The sequence below is a fragment of the Diadema setosum genome, chromosome 4 (assembly GCF_964275005.1).
Source record: "Diadema setosum chromosome 4, eeDiaSeto1, whole genome shotgun sequence".
Taxonomy (NCBI): Eukaryota; Metazoa; Echinodermata; class Echinoidea; order Diadematoida; family Diadematidae; genus Diadema; species Diadema setosum.
Window position 1 is genome coordinate 7177204 of NC_092688.1, and position 24753 is coordinate 7201956.

Genomic DNA, 24753 nt, shown 5'->3' on the forward strand with positions numbered 1-24753 from the left:
TATACAAAGTGCGTGATTGTTGACTAGGGGGCATTTCACGAAGCATTTTGTCCAATTCAAATGCAAGGATTTTTATAACAGTTTGTCACTAAAAAAAAATATATATCTGACAAAATACTTCATGAAATGCCCCCAGGAGAGTTTATGGTTGAAGTGGTTTTGGAAATGTAGTTAATGGTTGAAGTGGTTTTGGAAATGTGTTGAGATGGGCATGTTGCCATATGAAGTGTTTCTCAGGTACTGTATACGCCATATATTTCGCAAGTCAAAATTTTCGGGAATCGGGACTTCCCAACAATTTCGCGAATGGTTAAATTGGTGATTGTGGAGTCTTGTACTGACGTGGAGAAATGTATACGTGGACGTCACATTCATATCGGCATTACAGTCAATATTTTCGCGTTTTTAATTTCGCGAATAGCGGCTGACTCGCAAAATTCGCGAAAATAGAAACCTCATGAAATATTTGGCGTATACAGTAATCCTTTTCAATTTCAGTGTCGCCTTGATACTGTTTTGATGCCAGTCTGATGTGGAGAAACGAGGTGAAAATGGAATGAGAATTAACAACTAAAGGTGACTGTTGGGGCAGGGTAACTCCTGTTAGATTAATAATCATGCAAATTAACAAAGAGTTTCTCCAGTGTCATGTAGGTTGACTTATGTAAGGTTTACAGCACACTACATTGAACCAACGAATAATCAATAATAATACACCAGGAAAGAAGAATATTTACAAAAAAAGTCCCAGATATTTTCAGGGGGTTTTCTGTTTTAATTACACCAGGCAAAAAAATTTTACAATCGGCGGCGATGAACCACTACCGTCATCTTATGTACAGCAGATGTAGAGGTTGGAGAAAACCCTAGCAGATTGGATGGTCAGCTCAATTTGCTGCTACATGTACTTCCTTTGATTTTGTTGAAAACTTTAACGTACATTTCTGGACCATACCCTTCCTTAATACAAGCGCACCAAAATCTCCAACCCTTCTAAGAAAATATACATCAGTGTCACTTCTCCTGTAGGAATGACTTAACTTCTATCTTTTCCACCATTTTTTTTTTTACACTTTAACAGCAGTCAATGCGATAGTTTTCGAAAAGACAAGATAATCTTTCTTTTCCTCTCAGTATTTTCCACTTCACAAATTCCCGAGTCTTTTTAAAACTGGCCTTGAACCAGCCCGTGTATAAAGAGTGTAGAAGTGGCATGATAAAAGATCTGCAATATACAAATTATGTTTGGGGGAAACGTTACGCTCAGAACTGTACGGGAGTAAAAACCCTGGGTATTCAAACTTATTTCTTAGGAGCTGATATGCCAAACGTGTCCTGTTGCTGTGAAGAAACAAGATTCATATGTGTAGCTAATCTTAGGTTCAATACTAAAATACTGTTTGTTGACAAACTTCTTCTCACGAATTAAACAATTATGAGATTTTAGCCTGACGTGTCAACTTCCTGTGATCATCTCTTTCTGAAAAAGCAAAAGAAATCAACAACCAATCCTGTGTACTAATCTCCATTATGAAGAGAAACGAAAACAATAAAGATGAGTGTCTCACTAAATAATTTCCTGAAGTAGATACCACGGGCATGTACAAGATGAGCTAAAATACAAAAATCAATATTTCCATGAGTAAAACGCACACTCCCGTAAAACTTTACAAAACACGCTAGCGATCCTATGATGACGAGATGTCACAGAGCAAGAAATACAAGAATGTGGGGAGGAAAGCCACTGGGGCTCAAAGTAAATGTTGATACAGTTGTATAGCACAGGCCTTCATCTTGAGGTCCAGAGCCTCCTCGTTTCCTTTTCGATTCACTACATATGTGACAAAGCACGTTCACTGTTTACAAGTGTCTGTACACACAATATGGAATGTTTTGGTACAACATACACAACCACAACGCCAGGCAAAAATAGAGTAAAAAATTTGGCGTCGGAACTCATTCACTATTTTTCCTTTCCTTTTTCTTCATGAATCCATCGCCAAGTCCTCATACAAACTGCACTCCAATAACCCTGTGCAACACACAGGGCTGATTTTTGCATTTTTCAAAACCAAATTTCTCCTCATTGATCAATCGTAAATTTGTCAGTTCAGCTACAGGGCAATGAGCACCAAGTCTCTGAATCACAAAAATCTGTATCTTCAAGGATAAAACATCTGTAAAACTTTAAAAATTCAGTGAGATTTCCAGAGCAAGATTGGATAAGAGATTTTTCATTGGATAATAGATTAAATAAATTGAAGAATTTCTTTAAACCAATGTAAAAGAATGAAGTTCATACTGTAATTGCAAAATCTCTAACAATGATTTGAAATTACTCCGAATTTAAAATGTATAAAAAGATAAAAGATTCTAAATTATCACATACCATGATTTCGCAGACACTACCTTATCTGTTTTCATATGTATTAACAAGCAAAATAATCTGTATATGACATGATTCGACTTTGGAAAAAAAAAAGAGAGTATACTTAATACGTGTCTTCCAATCAGCACATGATTCACAAGCAAATGATGACAAAATTCCACTGTTTTTCAACATGATCTCCATTTCATACAATGTTTGTCGCACTTTCACAACCTTGGCAGCACCCTTAACCGACTTCACGAAGTCTGGTGTATCTACCTATCTGAGGACCTCTCATATTTTGGTGACCAACCCCCCCCCCCCCCATGATTGTTTTCCAGCAGACTACACTATAAAAAATAAAAAAAAAAATAAAAAAAAAAAACACATGAGGTACCACAAGATTTTCTGCCCGCTGTATTTGGCCTATAACTGAGGTAGCCTTGAAATATGACTAGCTCCCGAGTACGAAGAGCATGATTTCATCTGTTTTCATCTGGCTCTGTCTTCAAACATTGGCAATCCCACTATTACACCATTAAGTCACATTATTGCAGAGCCCCCCCCCCCCCCCCCCACCCAGGCTTAGAGAGTTTAAAATAAGTCTTTTGCTAAACATGTAGTACAGCCTACAGGATCTCTTTACTGAAATAGATTCCTATCGGATTTGCAAAGACAATACTACTATGAACGATATAAAGTTATCAATGTGGTTGTGTGCACATGTATATAAAAGGCTACAGGTCTAGAATGTAGAATGGAGCTTTGAGTGTTGTCTTACGCTTCATTCTGAAGATACAGGATAAGGTTTTGATAACTACATAAATAGACAGCAATAGCAAGCGTCAAGGACACGCCTCTGAAGTGGACGTGCCAACATGATTTATTCTTGATTGCCAGTGCAAATTTGGGGGTCGATATCAAAAGCAACTTTTAAAATGTCAGTCCTGTTATTTCACTACACAGAACTCGAGATGCGATCACTGCTTCGTACACTTTACCAGGCCTCAAAAACAGCTAGCAGGTCTTCAAATGTAACGCTTTCACAGTCTGTATTGCATGAAGAGGTCTGTGACTAAAAACAAGAAATGCCAGGACAGCTTTCCGAACCGCACGGGGGGAAAAAGAAGAGAACAATCACATGACTATGAGGTCAGAGCTGATGAAAGATTCAGTTATACTCTCTGCCAGATGCAGATGAGGTTCTTATTCGTGACAGACACAATGAATTTACAGTCTGAGCTGATGGCAACATCATTGACAATGATCCTGTCCTCTGTGTTGGCAATGTCCATAACATCGTCACTCCCCTTTTTGGGTTTCTTTAGGGACTGCCTCAATTCGGCAATCTCGGCTTTTTCCTTGGCCCTCTCGCGGGCCTTCTCCGCCCGTTCTTCTTTCTCTCGGGCCCGCTCCTCCTTCTTAGCCTTAGCCGCAGCTGCCTGCATCTGTGCTTTCTTCTCCTTCATCTGCGCTTTCTTCTCTTTGATCTGTGCAGCTTTCTCTGCCTTCACGGCCGCCTTCTCTGCGGCTTTCCCGGCCTTATCCGCCGTCTTTTTCGCCTTCTGCTTGGCGAGCTTGTTGTCCTCCTCTGCTTTGGCCTTGTTTGCTTCCTGAATCTTCTGCTCCCGCCTGGACTTGGCCCGCTGGGCAGCTGATGACGTCACGGGGGCCGGCGATGGCGATGGCGATGGCTTTGGCGGCGGCGGCGGGGCTTTCGGATCAACTGGGTTCTTCCGTGGCCGTCCACGCCCCCTCTTCTTGGGCGTCTCCTCCACAACAGCATCTGCCTTTTCTGCTTTCTCCTCCTCAACTTTCTCAACTTTGCTCTCCTCACTCTTTTCCTTTTCCGTTGTTACCTCCTCCACCTTTTCCTCACTCATTTCTTCCGCATTTTGGCCTTCCGGTTTTCCTCCCTCATCCTCCTTTTCTTCAGCTGCTTTTGTGTCTTCCTCCTTTTCAACTGTCTCCTCAACTTTTTCTCCATTTACTTGCTCCGGTGGAGTCTCATCACTTTTGTCCTTCGCCTCTTCCTGGGATTCCTCACCCACAACTTTTGCCACCACATCTTCTAAGACCTGTGCAACCGCTTTTTCTGATTGTTCCGCATCAACTTGCGAGTCCTTTGTCTCCTCTGGCTGCTCTTTCTCTAGCGATACCGCTGCAGCGCCCTCTCTTGTGTCTGCCTCTTGAGAAGGAGCTTGGCTCGGCTGCTCCTGCTGGCCATCCGTTGCCTTCTCGCTTGGCACCACCTGTACGCTTGACTCCGCCTTCTCGCCTGGCACCACCTGTACGCTTGGCTCCGCCTTCTCGCTTGGCACCACCTGTACGCTTGGCTCCGCCTTCTCGTTTGGCTCCGCCTCTTCGCTTGGCTCTGCCTTCTTGTCCGACTCCACCTCCTCCTTTGGCTCCTCCTTCGGCTCCACCTTCTCGTCCACCAGTTCCTGCTCGTTGTTCTCTGGCCACGGAAGGAGCTGTAAGGAAATGGCAAGAAATTCACTTTCTGGTATCATTATTCCGGCAGATCTGAAGGGGGGGGGGGTGTTTCATAAAGCTGTTCTTAAAGTTACTAACGACTTAAGAACGACTGGCGATCAGTTCTGATGAGCTATACTTATCAGAATTTCAATAATTCAGCAGAAGAACTGATCGCCAGTCGTTCTTAAGTCATTCATAACTCTTTAAAGAACAGATTTACGAAACACCTTCCCCCCCCCCCCCCCGCTATTACAATACCACTGCAAAGTCAACATATGCTTTCTATGAAAAGATGTTCATAATAATACAAAATAAACCAAAAGTTTTTAACAGGGATCAAGTTGAGCAGCAAATATGTAATATAATAGCAAAATCATATTATGATTTAAAAATTAGTAAATGCACATCATAAAGTCATATAAAAATCCAATTCCACAAAAGCAACAATATGTTCAAAACATACTTTCCCCTATTTGGATGAAAGAAAATGAAAACTAATAAATCTATCATTTCAACATACTAGTTGATGGCTACATTATGGCCCGAATTCACGAAGGTGGTACAAATGAAACCATGGTTTAAACCATGGACAAAAACCATGAAGCGCCAAGTGTCGCATGGAATATTTCGTCACGAAATCAGTCATTTCGTCAATGAAATTATTATTTTGTAACAAAATGACAACATTTCGTAACTAAATGAACATTTCGTCCACGGAATGATAATTTCGTTAACGAAACCTGTCATTTTATCGACGAAATGACCAATTTCGTAACGAAATATTCCGTGCGACACTTGGCGCTCCATGGTTTTTGTCCATCGTTAAAACCATGGTTTTGTTTGTACCACCTTCGTGAATTCGGGCCTATGGGTTCATAGGAAGGCAAGAGCAGCACTCCTCACCTGACTGGGTTTGACAGTTTTCTTGTTCTTGGAACTCGTCTTCTTGGACACGTCATACACCCAGACCTCTCCTTGGTCATCACCACTGACCAAGACCCCACAACCTGTCATTAAAAACACAAAGAGAACATGAGCATGTCTTAAGATTTGGTATCATATGTACTGAATTTTTATCATCAACATTATTGGGATTATTGTGGACAGTGAAGGGCTGCTCAATTCAAATATTTATATCTTAAAATGCTTGTGCAGCCTTTTGCTTCTAAGCTAAGTGCAGGAATGCCAACCTTGGAAACAGTGCAGCAGTTTTTTGAGGGCTGAAAATGGCCTAATTCATTTTTTCCTTAATTTTTTCATTTTGTTATTGGGGGGGGGGGGGGGGTGCAGAGAAACAGTTGTTTTACCTTTCTGGCAATAGACGTGTACTAATTAAATCTAGGAAAACAGAACTTTTCACGAAACCAGCAGTATATTTTTTTTCTTATGGGAGGAGGGGGAACACTAAAAATTCTGCCCAAAAAGGGGGGAGGGTGGTAAAAATTGGAAAAAGTCAGCAAGTGTCATCTTCCAATTAATATAAATTGAGAAATAGTCAGAATCATATGCTTCATATCATTATCAATATGATATAAATGTTATATTATTATTATTACATGCTTGCAAATTGATACCGATGGAATTATGTTCTAGCTCTTTCTTCATCCAGCACATTGACCTCATCTTTGCTATACATGAAGCCATGCTCCATAACTGACCTGGCCACGTCCCAATGTCCAGGTACACGCTGTCCGAGTCACACCATTCCAGGGTGTAGAGGGGGTTGATGGTCACCTCCCTGCTCCCCTCACCCTGCTGCTTGCGGGACTGGGACAAGCTCCACACGTGGATGGACCCATCGCACGCCACCTTGCTCGCTGCACAAAAAGGGATGTAGGGGACAGATGTCACATGGCCTCACACAAACAGTAATCCTTTGCATGTATAGAGTGCCATTTGGCACAAAATATCCAATAAACAAGAATAGCCTTGTATGATATTATCCAAAGTCCCTGGCATAGAAAGGGTGAATGTGCCATCCTACATTTACAACAAAAGTATCAGAGACAGAGAGTATCAAATACGATTTGGTGTGTATGTTTTTCTTGTTGAAGAAACATGCATGTGTATTGCATGCATGACAACCATAGGGCAAGGCAAAAATAATGCCCCAATCAGGGAGGCCTTAACACTGGTATTCTCTTGGCAGGACATGAAGAATCCTTGAGAATCAGAGAATCTTGGCAGCTCTGAGAGACTTCAAAATATTGTCAGAAACACACACTGAGCTACACGCAGCACATTAGACCCTTCGTCATGTCACATTATCTTATGCACACACATCACACTGACACATTCAAGCCTACAAGTCACTTATAAAACATGACACCAGGTCAAAGAAAGATGGGGTTCCTCCTCTTGGGGGTACTCACCAATGAGGTCATCCTTGAGAAGGGCAAGTCCATCAATCATGTCACCCTCCTTCTCACCATCATCATCCATCTCTTCCTCCTCGTCGCCTAGCAACCTTGCCTTGCTTGGCAGTAAGAACTCCACATTTGGCTCCCTACAGAGAAGATTTCAAAGAACAAAAAATGTGTGCATAGAATTTTAGACGTTGAGTGGCTGTCTTGTTTTGTTTTTCTAAATTTGCATGAAGGAATATACTTTTCTTTCGAACTCAAATTTTCACAGATTTATAACCTGTGTAAGTGTACCTCTGCATTTCTATCACAAAAAAATAATTTGTAAGCCACCTTCGAGTATACACGCAAATACTAGTGTCACTTCAGACACTACTTGCAATACCTGCATCTGATTACTACTTCAAAGCTTCAGTCTGTGTCATCAAATAAGGGTTGCCAATGTTTACAATTCAAAATGGGGAAGGTTTGATGGATTGATCCGGGAGATGTCACGAGCATCTCAGTGGGTTCTCATCTCAGGAATGCCTCCCTCTTCTCGTCATGAAATGAAGGGCAATAATCAATTCATTCTAGGGACCCTTCAAGGGTAGCAGGGAAGCTTGGCAGCTCTACGCTCTCTTACTTTGCTCTTTTCTCCCCCTTGGGCGTGTCCAGGCCCCACCCGTAGCAGCCGTTGTCGCAGCCAGCCATGAGGAAGTTGGATTTGGGGCAGATGACCAGACCCAGGACTCTGCCGGGGGCTTCCAGGACGAACAACTTCCTGGGATTGGAAAAATCACAAATCACAAGTTCTGTATATCTACATGTATGTACTCACATGACTTATACAAGGATATTGAAAAGGACAAGTTTCCCTTTCAACTGCAGATGGTATAGGAAAAAAATACAATCTTGCCTCAATTCCGCATGGTCAAATACAGCACAAGATTTCTCCATAGTCATTTTAAAAAAATAATTTCAGGATTACAATCCAATAACAGAACATTTTTTCCCCAATTAACATCACTATCAATATATTGCCCACCATTGATGCCATTATTTTTCAGTTATCATAGTCTTCTAATAATTGTATGTGCAGTTTGTTTTCTAACTCATGGCTTGTCTACCAAATCCTAGATCATATGGGCCATATATATCCACATCAAAATTTGATGTCATCTGATACAGATATTAATCTGAATCTGAATCTGAAATGCAGATATTGGTCTGAACAATATAAAGTTAACACAGTATGCTCCATCAGGAATACAAAATCCAGAAAATGGTAGAGAATACTCGTCCCTGTTGGCTAAGAGTCATTCACAGGCCTATGAGATGCAGCATATCACTTGAAAGTATTACAGGCCGGAGAAAGAGAAGATGATGGATTTCAGGGTGTGACTCACTTGTGCCTGCACTTGAGGTCTGGTCCGTATGGTATGCCGATGTCAAACACCATGATGTCTTCTGAACCACCTGAAACAAAAAAATAAGTGAAAAATAAAGAAAAGCGATCAAGGTTTTTGCATGCAGAACAGAATGGGAGAGTCATACAATGCTAAGAACATCTGTACCAGGATTTGCTTTTGGTAAAGCACCACTGTACCATTCATAAGAATTAATAATCAGTCTGTTATGTGTCATGCTTTGGCAGCATAATTTCATTTCTTTTGCAGACTAAAAATGAGTGATTATTCTGCAAGAAGGTATCAAAGTACTGTACTGGCAAGTTTTGTCAAATTTACCACAGTTGTATTTGTGGTCTTCTGACTTGTACTGTAAAAGTGGATATTTTTGCGCGACTATTTTTTCGCGCTCGGCTGGATAAGAAGAGTTTCGCATGTTTTAATTCCGCGGTATCAAGACATCAACTACAGGAACATATGGCAAACAAAAATATTCGCATGCTTTTATTTTCGCGCTTGTTTCTGATTGCACAAGATGCACAAAAAATTTCCACTTTTACAGTATGCAATAAATGTATATGATAGCAAATCCTATATTCATTATCAGTCACTCACAGAACAGCCAGTTGGGTCTGTTGGGATGAAAGAGCAGGCAGTTGATGGGGCGAGCACGTCGTTCGCACTTGATCTCAGCGTAGCAGAGCAGCTGGGTGGTGTGGAGAAGCTTGATGGAGCCTTTGATGCCAGCAGCGGCCAGGACGGTTGTTGGCTTACGCTTGTCTTCCATGATCACCATCAGCTTGGTCCATGCAATGCAGTAGAACTCCTGCCAAGAGAGAGAAAAAATGTGGCACATTACATTGATGTTGACCGATGGCAAAGACAGTAGCATACTGTATGTACTGACTAATGAATTGATTGTGGTACTACTGAAAGAACATTTGAAGACCCCAGATATAGCTGGATGATTGATAAGCGTCTTGAAATAAAAAAGTATTTCAAGCCCAGTGTAGTAGGCAGGCATCATCACCATAAATAGCATTTGCCATAGAACACAGCACATACAAGTGCTGCAAACTCTCTTGCCTGCTTGCCCAACGCAAGTGCAACTCACAACTGGGCAAATTGAATGAAGAGGCAATGGCTAGAATTATGTGTAGGACAGCCACTTATTCCGACAAGTGGACAAATATTTCTTGTTTCATACCCTAAATTATATAATATGTCTAATGAAATGGAATGAATTCCCCTGTCATTATGAACCTTGTTCATTGCATTTGAAAAGAAAGATGCTGCCCTCAGAACTTACATTGGGCACTCAAGTAATAGTGTTTCACAAGCACATGCATAAGAATTAATGTGGAAAGCTTCAAACCTTTAAAACCATCACAGACTGGACTAGTTTATTTTTAGCTCCTTTCATATGGGGAAGGAGGGGAATACCAGGAAGACCTTGCCTTTACTTGAGCAAGGTTAAGCATAGCTATAATCTGCAATGGACATTTTCTTCATATTCTTGAATACCATGGTATAAAAGAAGTCTATGGAACTTGTGTGCACTTCTCACCGAATCATTGGAAAACATATCTGCATTATTATGAAAGGCAGCTAAGAACAACCTTGAATCTTGTGGTTTGGGTTTGTTTACATGTCTCTGTCTTTATACGTGAAGGGATAGATAAAATCGATACGACATCAACCACTTTTTACCCTTTTTTTTGGCATGCTACATACAACACTTCTTTGTAGTTTATGAAGCCGGAAATACTGACTTCTAATCAAAACCTCTTGAAAACTTGGCAAGAACAGAAAGTGAAACCAGAAAGGGAAGAAAGGTTGGTAGGCTCACATCCTTCTCTTTGGTATGCTGGTATTTCTTGAGGACCTTTCCAGAATTACAGTCGATGACACACACTTGGTTGCTGCCACATGTTGCCACAGTCCACTTGCTAGCTCCTGCAATAAGCATCAAATAAGTTGCCATCAATATAACACAAGACTGAAAAATACGCAGGAAATACAGGAAATAGAAGATAGTAAACCACTCGTAACTTGAGTAATAGTGTCAAAAAGTTATCAGTTGTTGCCAGTTTTCTTCTTTGCAAAATATTGACAAATTCAACAGCCTGATAATATGAGTTATCAAATTGGCATTTTAACCAAGAGTGGGAATACATCACATGAACAGTTCATAAAACCACAAATGATAAATTGACGATGGACAAAGAGTAATGTCCCCAATCATGGAAACTGAGCCTTTCTCACACAATGAGGACTTAACATCAAACTAACATTCTCTAAACACTCAAAACATTTATGAAACCTGGGTCCTTATTCAAAAGAAATAAACTTGACAACTGAAACATGTTTGATCTTGAGTTCAACAACTACATTTTTGTCAACCTTCAGTTTTAAGAACTCTTTGACTTTCGATACCGGAACAGAATATTTACTGGCAGCTGTAAGAAGTAATTGATAATTCGCTTGTACAAGGAAATGAAGAATTTCGCGATGACGGTGAAAATGTCCTGTCATAAATCACTTGCAAGCACTCACACACGAAGGGTTACACATGCCATATCATTGTGCAACAGAAACTGAACTATAGTTACGTTCAGACGGGAGCCCTTAACCTCGAAGTTAGGAAACTTCGAGGTTAGAGCTTGTAGTTAGGGACCGTGAAGACGCACTCGTAGTTAGCAAACCTCGAGGTTTGCTCGATGTTTCGAGCCACAAGAAATCTTATGGTTAGCGCTCTAACCACGAGCCGCGGGGGGTCCCCACTCGTAGTTAAGCACCGTGTGGACACAAAAAACAACGAACTCGAAGTTAAGAGTGACCTCGCCGTAAACTCCAGCCCCCACAATTTCCCTCTGCTTCCGGGTCAACCTCCCAAACGTACACCACAAATACACTACACGTGAAAAACCTATGACGCACGACACAACATCATCTTTTCTTCCCATGCGCTTGATCTCTGAAACTGAACACGTCGAACTCGCTACTGTATTCTATATTCTTCTCCGACGCTAAAAAAAAAATGTTTCCGACGAATATCTTCATAAAGGCATAAAGTCATCAGTGCAGTGCTATCTCTGCATACCATGACAGAGAACAAGAGTACCTGTAAGCGAGTCCGACAAGGTTGGACTAAAGAATAAATAGACGTCTTGTTAGCAGTGTGGGCTGAAACTTCCGGTTTTGTGGTTTTAACATATAGTGGGACCCACTCGTAGTTAGGGGGGGGGGGGGGGCAGAACCTCGAGGTTAAGATTCGTCGTGTGGACACACGTTGTAGTTAGGGGGCAAGAGCTAAACCTCGAGGTTTCCTAACCACGAGGTTAGGGCCTGCCGTCTGAACGTAACTTATGATATCCTGGAATACACTCTTAATCACATCTCACCAGCAACATCTGGGTTGGGCTCAAAGGCACACTTCCATACGTTGGTCTTGGAGTCTGTCGGGTCATTGTCAACTGAGTGACAGCGCAGAAGATGCATGGGCTCGTAGGCGATACCACATTCCTGAAACACACGAGAAAAGCAGATGACATTTTAAATTATGCAGTTCCATTTTTACGCATTCATCTATGTCCATGTAAACATTTCTTTATTACACAGCATCACAACTCTATTCTAACGTTGTTCCAAAACAGGGTACAAATGATGAAATATGGTAAATTTACAGCATTTTATTGAAATGGAATCCTTGCATCATATGATATACACATTACTGTAAAATATGATATATTCACGGCATGAAAATTTTGCGTATTGGAGCGGATGGCTTTTCTCGCAGCATGAAATTTTCGTGACTTGCCACTGGTATCCAATGCAAAGTGTGTAGGCAAGAACTTTCATGTGAATTTTAATTTCGCGAATGTTGCCGCTTGCGAAATTTGCGAAATTAAAATGCACGCAAACATTCCTTGTTTTACAATACACTGTGCTGATGCTGTCAATTCTTTCTGTATTTGCTGGTACAGTCTGACACTCATGAATGTCAACATGGAGTTGCCATATTGAAGATACACAAATGCGAATAGTGCAGTGTTGTACACACAATATCATCATGCTTGTACATGTTGGTGATTCTTGCTAGAAACAACCTGAACAAAACCAACCAACCAACACAGTACCATCACTGGCTATCGGACGGAAGCTCAGTGGTCTAAAGGATGAGACGCCTGTCTAGCAATCAGGTTGTGGGTTCATATCTAAACAAGTATAAATGCCCATGATTATTGTCATGGCTACAACTAAATAAACACTGAATAATTAGTGTGTGTTTGCATCAACGAAGGGCAATTTCTTTTCTTTCTTTTTTTCAATCAGTAGCAACAACCAAAGCAGTACATTTCTGGTATAACATACATAAATTTGATAAAAGAGGCAATATCAAGTTGACACAAATATTCTTGGCAAGTAATTCCATTTATGTATACCATAATATGTACCAAAGATGAAAGCTAAGATAGGATATAAACCATGCATTAATCAAAGATAGTTTGATAAAAAAATACATACAGGGATATTTCATCCATACTAGAAAAAAAAAAAGATATTGAAGCATATAAAGTTATACAATACAAAGAGAGAAAGAGAGAGAGGGAGCTATAGACTTGTTTGGTTTGGGTGCTGCTTTTAATGTTAAATGTCTATTTCAGCCGTAACTGGGGGTGAGAGGGGGCTTCAGTATGACTAACAATAAACAATTTATGCACTGACATAGCAATGCACCTGACACATTGCCTTACCAACTGGATTATCATTACTTCCTATTTTGGAAGAGTATACTGCAAAACGAGGAATGTTCGCGTGCATTTTAATTTCGCAAATTTCGCGAGCGCCAAATTTCTTGTCTACACTACTACTGAATAAATGCATTGAACGCCAGTGGCAACTCGTGGAAATTTCACGCCACAAAAAAGGTTGTCTGCTCCAATTTGCAAAAATTTTGTGCCGCGAATATATCATGTTTTACAGTACTTGTTGGTAACAGTCGACTCTGGTTGAGATTCTTCCGCTGCATGTGCACTTACATAGAGATCAGCGATACAATTATACATGTTCTCTTACAGGGATTCTCAAATGTATCCAAGCCCGGTCGCCCTCCCCGCCCCGTGATATCTCCGCCCAGCGCTATTGCAGGTCTCAAACGAAGACTTGTACATGCAGGAGATAGAAAGAGTAGCAGTATGTATTCATCAAGAAAGACTACCCACCTGGTTGGTCTCCTGGCCCTCATCCATGGGTTCCTCCTCCTTCACGACGACCTCCAAAATCTGCATGCCACTCTTGTGCGCCTCAATCATCTTGCGCTTGGCAGTCGTCTTGGGCACCTTGGTCTTCTGGCCGGCGTTGGGGACGGACTTGTTCTTCTTGCTGGCGGGTTCTTGTGCGCTGTTCTGGGCTGGAGTGTTGGAGGTGAGGAAGAGAGATGAAAGACAGAGACAGGGAAACACCAAGTGAGAGAGGATATTACAATTTGAGATGGGAGAATTAATGACGCTGCTGGAAAAATTCCTCCCTGCAACCCTGACTCGCATGGAATGGACTAATTCGAGGAGAAACAGGTGAACACGTTGCTCACGATGCACTGAAACCCGAGACTGCCAGGTTGATTCATAGTAGTGCACAGACACATACCATATTCACCAGTGATAAGGCCATAATGCCAGAAAAAACGCATTCCGACTTTGGTAATGAAAAAGAAAATCTTAAAGATAATAAAAAGTTTTGGTATCTCAAAAGTTTCCCTGAATTTCCGTGTTTCAGGTTAAAGTATCTTTCATATAACTAACACTGTGAGACTTACTCGCCCCAAAGTGCTCTCATTTCTTAGTAATCATGCAATTAACTGCGACCAGCAGCCCCATACGCATAGCGCAATGGGGCTTCGCATTGTAGCATTCAGGATCATGACAGATTTAGTATCGCGGGTAAATATCAACTTAAAATCCAAATAATTCTTCAATTTGAAGACTTACCAATTAAGTTGAAGTCTTGAAAACAGGCTTCGGGCAACGTTTGGTTCTGCCAATATAGTCCCTTTCTGTTCGAATTGATGACTGAATGTGACTCTGTCGAGAGGACCTTGGGAGAGCTACATACACTGATTACTACGGCCAACACATACGCACACATCACATGCGAACAAATTTCAAATCCATGAACGGATAAGATGTTTGTGTGCGCATGCGCTGGCCGTCAATTCAGTGTAGCTCTCCCAAGGTCCTCTCGACCGAGTCACATTCAGTCATCAATTCGAACAGAAAGGGACTATTGGCAGAACCAAACGTTGCCCAAAGCCTGTTTTCAATACTTCAACTTAACTGGTAAGTCTTCAAATTGAAGAAATTTTTGGATTTTAAGTTGATATTTACCCGCGATACTACATCTGTCATGATCCTGTAGGCTACAATGTGAAGCCCCATTTAGCTATGCGTATGGGGCTGCTGGTCGCAGTTAGCTACTCAGTATGCGTATGGGGCGGCACGCTGCTGGTCGCAGTTATCATGCAATAATGGTTTTGTAAAATATGTGTACTACCTCGCCGCCGTACGGCGGCAGCTCTGGTACGAAACCATTATTGCATGATTTCTAAGACATGAGAGCACTTTGGGGCGAGTAAGTCTCACAGTGTTAGTTAAATGAAAGGTACTTTAACCTGAAACACAAACTAAGACAAGGAAATTCAGGGAAACTTTTGAGGTAATACCAAAACTTTATATTATCTTTAAGGATTTTAATTGTTTTTATCAAAATTCATGAATTTCTTACATTATAAGCACAATAATTTGTTTGTACTGGTGTATATACCTCACCCAGACTTGACTGCTTTTTTCTTTTTTTTTTTTCCTTTTGGTTAAAATAGTGTGGAATTATTGCCGGCGAATATGGCAGTTAGTTTGCAAATGGTTGTGTCTGCATCATCTCCTGTTCCCCTTCACAAAAAGTTCAAGTTTTTCAGAGGAGAGCTGTGTGCATAATCTCTCCTTCCCAGTGATGTGCATTTCATGATTCATTTCAAAGTCACTGTCAAATCCATCCTGCAATCATTAAAGGGATGATCTGCTTACAAAATAATTTAAAAACTAAGCATGACATAGGAAGGGCATTTCAGATATTGTAAAACAAAGAAACAGAAAAAAAAAATACATAAAATACTGACCCAACTGCCTCTTCTCCACAGCTTTGGAGAGCTGTGCTGCTGTTGCTGTGCCGTTGTTCATGGACCTGCCCGAGCCTTCGTTTCTGACGACAATCTGGACTTTGGAAATCGTTGCGCTGGTGTCTGTGAGTTTCCTCAAGTGTGCTGTCATTTGCATGACACACTTCTCTGCCAAGACTGTGAGCTGCAGGATTGATAGGGGGCAGCACATTGGGAGAAATGACACAAGCTTGGTTCTCTACCAACTGTGATCTGATCAAATTTGCAGAAGAGAACAGGTACACTTGTTTAAAGACTCTCAGAGGCGAGAGCTTCAACTAGGCAAATTTATAGTGGTATTTATTTCAAACGTCATCAGTTAACAATGCACACTTATGAGAAAATTTGGCGAAACATCCAAATTTGTCACTTGTATAAGAGTACCTAGGTAGTTGAACAAGAAGCTTCATTGTGATAAGTCAAAATGAAATTTGTAAGCTGATTTGTTCTGCCAGGTCGATTAATAAAGTCAACTCGAGACAGTTATTTCCTTATGAATTGCAAACAAATTCTGGTAGAATGGCTTCTACTCACAATATAAAAATCTTCCCTCTATGGAGCTACACCACTGATTTTGGAACTTCAGAGCTGCCAACCTTTGGAAGCACAAATTTTGCATTGAGACATTGCTTACACACAAATACAAGTGAATAATGTGTACCTCCAAAGCTTGCTGGGGTGGTCAAGAAAACTTCCATTCAGATATCGGGGAAAATACAAGCACCTTCAGTAAAGTGCTTTTGTGCAAGCGAATGCAGATCTTTGTTGGGTATTTTCAATTATTTCTGACTGCAGTTGTGTACAGTAACGTGTTGCATTCAAGCTTTTCAATTTTTTGAACAGATTCTTAAATACCATCATTTTGTAAGAATTTCAATTTCCTTTCTCCAGCACTAAAATCAGTAAGGCTGCCACAACAGTAACCGCTACATGCAGCATTGTGCATGTGCCGATGTGCAAAACATGTGGTTACACTTTCAAGTTACTACCCCTACAGATACAGGGAGGGAAGAAAAAAAGGCGACTCACCATGTGATGTGTGAACTCCTGCAGGGCATCGGGGCCGAACTGCACCTGGTTCTTCAGTAGCTCGACAAATTGCTGCTCTAGCATCTGGATCTCTGTCTTGCTCATGGGGTCCTTGAGGAGTGGGGCACAGCTCTCTGCCCACAGGACATGGACCTGGTGGGACAAACAGCATGTGTCGGACAGCACACATTGAACGAAACAATGCAAGATTACAAATGCAGCTGACTTTGTGTCTTCGTTTGCCAACGAGGTCTTGTTTCACTTTCGATGTGATGACCTGGAATAATAAATACTGCCTACATCTCCCGCATTTCATTTAAAAAGGCTAATGTTAAAAAAAGGATTTGACATAGACTAAATATGACTTATAGATGCTCCACTCTCAATGTCTGATTCTGGTTAGTGGATAAGCATGTAGCTCTATACTTCTGAACATTTTGCATCTCCTAATATCTCTAAATCTTCTCATCAACCTTCTGACATACTTTCATAAGTAATTTTACTTTACATACAAATCTCAACATTCTTTTTGTAAAGGTCATCACACTTTTATTTTCAGCTGAAATGTGTACGAGAGATCACTGAAAGAAACACAGCTGAGTTTAGAGATCTCTTCTCTACCTGTTCCTGCAAAGTTTCTTCCATGTTCAGAATGGTTTCCCGCAGGTCAACCTCCTTGCCATTCAAGATCTTCAGCTTGGGAAGCATGTAGACGACAATATACTGGTCTGCAACCTGCAATGTTGACGACAGAAAAGCCATGATTAAAACTACCCAAAGCCTTCACCATGAGAGCTCTAGATAAACTGTAACTTAATGTATACCTTTCAACAATCATAAATTGAACATGATACTCAAGTAGTTCCACGTGGCATCAAGGCAAGAATTCATTATTCACAGTACAAACTTCCAAACCCTTGCAAGTTTCTAGAGGATACATTTTTGTTTTCCTTTGTTTTCAGCAGTTTGCAAATTTTAAGTTTGTCAAGTGCCTGCTTCTTGGGGAAAGGATGTGCAGAGCTGCTTTTAGTACTTTACTTGTTTCAAACAGCAAATTTAGCATGAGCTGAGTACTGAGGTTAGGCTAGCTAGTACCATGCTCATTCAAAGAAGAGACAGCTATAGATCGATTCTGTGACGCGCCATGTGTATTTTTAGCATGGGCAGCGCCATTACTGCGGTGTCTCAGCCGAACCCCCCTCCTCTCTCCCCACCCCTCTCACGCGCACGGAATGAAAAACTGATGCATGGTTGTTTTAGCCAATGGGCGTCTCGTACTGAGTGCGCGAATGCTTGCTTAGTGCGCGAACCTTTGTTACAAGTGCGCGATAAACATGTTGCCCGTGGGGTGGGGGAGAGGAGAGGAGGGTCAGCTAAGACACCTCAAAATGAGCTTATGGCTGCGCCTAGTGCCACAAATTGTCTGCTGCCCTCAACGAACCCGAATTGGTCTATACTGCTGTTCTGATATACATAATTTTGAATATTTACCAATCTGGAAAAAGAAAAGTCCCCATAAAATTCTGTATTACTCTGAAAACACTCACAGTCAGTTCATTGTTTTCAATATGTAGCTCTTCTAGGTTGGGAAACTGCTCCAGGGTCTGCACCGAGCGCAGCAGGTTGTTGTTGCAGTTGAGCTTCTTGAGGTGGCGCAGGCCCAGGGAGAGGGGGAATCCCGTCAGCCGGTTGTTGGTGACGTTCAGGTCCACCAGGCTGCTCATGCGCGAGAACACAGAGGGGTCGAGGGTCGAAATGCGACGATTGGAGAGGTCAAGATTCACTATGTCCTGTGTGTGCAATGATTAGGAAAGTAATGGCATGATAAGAACACTTACTATGATGCACATGAATGATTACATTCAACAGATATGAAGCCAGTACGACATGAACCTCATCAAGCACTACTCACAAAATGGATTTTGAGATCATTCCACCTGCTACATACTTCCCATTGGTCGCACAAGCAGGACCTGCAAACTTTCTACACATCATCAAATCACTCATGCCATATTACGTAATTACCAACAGTGACAAATGTCATGCACCTGACGAGCCCCTATTGCCATGAGAAGGTATTTGTAATCAATTATGGTGCTTGATTGCATCACTGGCTGAACTTGAAACAGGAGCACACACCTTTTTCACAGTGGATCAGTGGATAATCTGCATCTCAAAAGTTACCTGTAAGGTTGAGCATCCACTACAATTCAGCATCATCTTCTCCACAATGGAACTACTGGAGAAAATTTTGGTCGGAACTGGCACAGGCACATTGGGATCAGGCGCCGGGAACACCCGACTGGTCCCGATCATGCGACTCCCTGAGAACAAGAAGAAACAAGACCCAACAGAGAGAAAGAGAAGACATAAGTGATCATTTACTTTGTTACCATGAAGTTTGGTACACGTGGAATGCATGTACTTTGGACATTTTTCCTATAATGACACTGCTAAAATAACATGACAGAAAATGTGAATACCCGGTACTTTGAGAAGATAATCTAATATGTACAGAAATACTTCATCCACAAATTTTTAAGCACATGAATACAGTTCAATTATATTGGTCAAGCAATACAAATTAATCATGCAAAACTTAGCCAATAGTTCCCACTTCTTCTTTTTTCTTTCTTTTTATAGTAGCACATCAATTTCTTGTAGACACTGCAAGGCAGTTTACACAACACCACCACGGGAGTGGCCATGATTGGCGTAATGAGTGTCCTGCCATTTTTAACTATGATGAGATGAGATAAACAAGATAATACTGTGCCCAGAGGCACGTAATCATTACAAGGTCCCAAGGATCAAATATTTTGATGATAGGCACACTGACGTCTGACTGATCATACTGTACATGTATTTTTTTCAGTCAACTTTGCTTTCATTTCAAACTGGTGGCTCTTCTGGGTAAATTCTGTCTTCAAATGAAGTCATTTCTCAAAATGCATGTAATCTGGGTTACCTCTTCACCAAGGAGTCTCTTGCACTCACTAGCTATGGGATACCCCATGTTTGGGCATTTAAACTAAAAAGAAATTGTTATAATTGTATTTATACTGGAATAAAGGTGTCTACACAATCTGTGACAATATATTCATAAGCTATGCTACATGGCATGATCTTGCTTCAATCTACTTATACTTAAAGCTGAACAGTTTCTCCTTTGTTACACCTGCTAGTGCTTTCATATGTACTCAACTGCTTTCATGTCATGAAAAGATATATTTCAACAGATTTACACCTACTGTATGTAGATGAGATCACATGAAAGATTTGCTCATGGATTCTGCAGAGTTGTAAATGCATGATAACAGACAGGTTTCTGTAATCATTATCATTTTGTGGGAGCAGAAAACAGCAAATACAGTATAACACCTTGCCTGTACTTGTAGCTACATTACTACAATCTTTGTAGCTGCTATCGATGAACTGGTACAGGGTTCTTTAGATCTAGTCCTATGAAATAAATCAATGTTGGAACAAAAATATGAATATAATATGTCTGTATGTAATGTAGTCATTGTAGATTCAATTCAATTCAATTCTAAATGCATTCATTCCATTCAGATCAAATCAATTGCAAAGATACATGCTATTAACATGGAACCCGATAGCTATACTATGATCTACAGGGGACATGTTCTGAGAAGTTGCCCTGATACAATATAACATTGTGAATAAAATTGATACAAGAATGACAAACATATGTGTACATACATACACAAATAACCCAAAGGCAGAATTGAAAAGAAAAAAAATAAGCAAGGTACAATTTCACAGACCCCCACTCCCCCCCCCAAAAAAAAAAAAATGAATGAATAAATAAGTAAATAAACAAATAAACAAATACTGTACATGTGTGCTTGTTTATCTTCCCAGGATCAACAATTCTGGCAAATCTTACTTTTTATGTACAGGGCCCCAGTGCATTGAAAAAAAAAAAGATATTTCTTAAATCTGCTTCTTAAGATGAGACACTGGTAACAATGTACTGTAACATGCAGGGCTGGTGAGTTCCACAGTTTTTCATTCATTCATTTATTTCCAACTTCTCATAAATATGCAAAGAACAAGGCGAGAACAATAACATCAGCAGTGTTTATTCATTTGCTGATGACACAAAAATTTTCAAGCATGTCACATATTTTGTACGTCGAATGGTGTTGCTGCTTCTTGCAGAAAGATCCTGAATGTCTCATTTCCTGGTTAGATAAGTGGCTTCTCACATTCCATACGCAAAAGCGCTGTGTTCTTACATTTGGCAGTCAAGAAAAGCAACATGATTAAACTATGAATATATTGGAAATGTTGTATAGATTTCTCACATGTACATTCATGTAAGGACTTGGCAGTGGTGGTTGATTCTAAATTTAATTTTGATCAGCATTTCCAGGCACAAATTAATAAAGCCAATCTAGATTGGTGAATTTAATACAAAAAAACATTTGTACATAGAGTAGCGGACCCAGTTTGCGGCAGGTTAAGGCCTTTTCAAGGGTATTTAGTAGTATTCTGGTAAAACGGGCAACAGAAATTATTATTTTTTTTTTTTTTAAATTGGAAGAGGTACCAAAGGCCTCTTGACACTGTATCACAATTTTGTATGATGGACAATTACCCTTAGTCATAATAATCAATTTTATGCAAAAAGTTTGCAACCACCAAGAGGACCCGGTTTGCGGCAGGGGGGTCCAGTTTGCAGCACCCCAGGCCATGCAAAAATGTCCCCTGATTTCTTCAAACATTAAAATTTTGCAAAAACCAAATATTTTTTGATGGTCCAACTAGTTTTCAGCTTGTTAGAACACTTTATTTGGATTCATCATCTCGATCCTTCACGATTTCATAGTTTTTCAAGATCGCATGTATTTCATCAATTTCCACCCATTTTGACATGTAAAATAGCGCTATGTGTGTAAATCCCATAGGGGTGCCGCAAACCGGACCCATCCCCGACATTTGGGTCACTGTTGCAATCCTTAAAACTGACAAAGGAAATGAATTTTAGAATATTTATCACAGTTACACAAGGAATCCTTACCATGCCAGGCCTCTTTTGCTAGTAAGATTTTGTATAAAGATACAAACCAGGGATGATGGCAGTTGCCTAGCAACAGAACAAAATCTTAACGTTTTGTTAAGAAAGTCATACTTTTTTAAAAACAGCGTGACACAGACGGTTTAAATTAGAATTATGAAGGCCATCATCCAAGCTATTTCATGATTCTGGGGTATAATCGTGATAACGTCCCCATCGCTCCCCCCACTGCAGAACGCGTGCACCCATGCGTTTAGGGTATAGGGTAACATCCCCAGTATTCGGTCACTTAAGCTTTTTTGCAATATTTTTCAAACTAAAATAATACATACATACATCATATCTACAGCAATGTATGTGAAATATATCAAATTTCTTTAATCTCAACTTTCATTTCGTTAAATATCTCACAGAATTGTAAAAAATCGCGAAATATTTCACCTTGAAAATTCCCCAGTATACGGTCATCGGCTCCAGTATTCAGTCACGCAATGTGCGCGTTCAAAGTCAATGCGTGTTCAAGGCAGCTGAAAAACGTGCGCGCGCGCTACCTTGTTGGCGCAAAATTGCATCGGGGAAGTTGCGGCGACCGTTGGTGACCGAATACTGGGGCCTCGGCACTTGCATTCAACCCTTGTACATTGGGACACTGTATCGGCACGTACGGACATTTTGTTTTTCTTTTGCGTTTTTGAGGATACCATTACACTCCAAGCTTGCGATAAGCGAAAAATCCCACGAGAGAACGGCGTATTTCTCGATTTTTAGCGCTTTTTCGGCGACCCGTACTCTTAAAACTGGGCCTTATCCGCACGCGCTTCTGGAAAGTAGTGCCGATTCTGCACTTTTGACGGTAAAATTTGGGATTTTGGATGGATTTTTGGAGGGGGCTAAGGGAGTTTCCTGTTGTGAATGAGTGTGCAAGTATGTGAATTAGTGTGATTTGCGTGTGTTGTGACAGTTGAACTTACTGGCTGGTGACTAGTGATAAGTGACTGAATACCGGTGCCTGACCGAATACTGGTGCCCTTACCCTAGGGTTAGGTAGGGTTTTATTTAGTACGGACACGCAACGGTGGGGACTATATCATGATTATGCCGATTCTGGTATCAAAAGAAAGCTCTTCAGTTGCTCTTCAAATAAAACATTTAGAAAAAAAAATGCCCTTCTACTTTTGGAGATATGGTTAGGATATTCCTAGGGGTGCCGCAAACTGGACCCCTGCAGCAAACTGGTGCCCCGACTCTACACAAAGATAACGTCTTATTATTGTATAGACGCAGCTCTGGTAGTTTAAGACCTCACTTAGTTATAGAACACGCCTATGCAGTATACATGTGTCGTATGGAGTCCTTATTTGGGATATCTTGGACTCTCGACTTAAATTTGGCTTACCGCCGAGCGAGGGGCAATATGATTGATTGAAGCATTCAACATTCATTCAAGCTTTTCCATAAATATGATCAAAAAGTAGTGCCTGATTCAGGTCTGATTAATATCATTAAAATAAAAATGCACAAGAGAACATGGTAAAAAGTTTTTATTCTCAGATCACATAATTTTACTACTAACAATTACAAAGTACAAGAAAATAGAAACCCTGGAATAGTTTAGCAAAAGCCAAACAAAACACTTGACTTGACTTAGACCTGCTCTAATTAAACGTATCTAGAAGTTTTTACAATTTAGAATCTAACAATAAAGAAATACAGATGCATGCAAGCACCCACTGTCTATAGTTTGAATATAAATTTTAAGATCGACTTGGCTTCTTTGTGAAACAGGTCCCTGAACAGCTAAAAAGTGAGCCGAGCGAGTCTCGGGTGTATATGGCCAGCGCAGGGAAGTCATTCCTATCCGCTGTTCAAGACTGAATGCTGAGCCGAGGGCCGAGAGGGAGGCACAGAGGACGCGGACGCGGACCATAACATACTCGCTCGCACACAAGACCTGCACGTATCTCGTTCACCAGCGTCATGTCAGAAGAGCAACTTGGTCAACAAAATTATTTGGGCGAGTTCGTATGTAATTTATAAAATATATATTAAATCATGAGCCCTGAGGTACATCTCTACCTCAATGCAGACTTTATAGTATGATTATTATTACTATAGAGCACTGACCTCTGTAAGCCATCCTGAAAGCGGTGAATTTTGTTGTAAATTAGGCTCTCCAAATGTCGGCTGCGTCGCTTCAGCTGAAAGATACTCACAAAAAGGCAGTATGTGGTAGAACGTTGGTGGCGCTATATACGTTTAGAATTTTGCGTGGTGTTCTACGTTATTATTCCCTATCGCGTATTTTAAAAATGTATATAACCAATAAAATCAGTTATTGGAAATACAATATGTGCAAAAACTATTTAACTAAAATTCACTAACATGTAATTTGATATGATTCAATCGTTGCAAAAGGAAATTAGACATCTGATCTAATAATCTTATATAGATTTTTCTTTGAATCAAGACTAAATTAAAAAGTATGCTGCCACCATGCGTTCCACGTGAGAGAGGGCTGTGAGAAAGAGTGGGAAAATGAGACGCTTCGAAATGATGTCGAGTTTTATTAGCGTGCTTTTGGTATCGGGTGCCTAATGTGTGCGGTATTTTTCTGCCGAGGTACACATGTTTTTGTTTTTGTTTTTGTTTGTATGTTTGTTTGTTTGCTTTTTGTTTTATGGGACTATTTTTTTTTGGGAGGGGGGGGGTCAGACAGAAAGCTACTATGATTAAGAGATCACTGTCAACCAAATAAGCCTACATCTGGAAAAAACTGTACATCCCATGAGCAAATTCTCTTCTGCATTCAGCCTTGTGCATACATCACTGTTGGGCTACAAAAGCATATTTTCTGATCCATGATGAATGTA

The 24753-nt window shown here is 40.6% G+C and overlaps 1 protein-coding gene across 1 annotated transcript; it reads right to left on the minus strand.

The window, feature by feature from the left end:
- Positions 1-2952: 2952 nt before the first annotated feature.
- On the minus strand, positions 2953-24088 carry LOC140226816 (leucine-rich repeat and WD repeat-containing protein 1-like). The gene is made up of 17 exons (XM_072307241.1): positions 24008-24088; positions 19024-19163; positions 18387-18629; positions 17461-17574; positions 16840-16992; positions 15772-15955; positions 13823-14010; positions 12002-12122; positions 10447-10553; positions 9213-9423; positions 8598-8667; positions 7835-7972; positions 7219-7352; positions 6505-6663; positions 5750-5853; positions 4729-4842; positions 2953-4674 (listed from the first exon to the last, which is right to left on the minus strand). Exons 1-17 carry the CDS (start codon positions 24018-24020, stop codon positions 3544-3546), a joined length of 3324 nt encoding a protein of 1107 aa, XP_072163342.1. The 5' UTR covers positions 24021-24088; the 3' UTR covers positions 2953-3543.
- Positions 24089-24753: the final 665 nt, after the last annotated feature.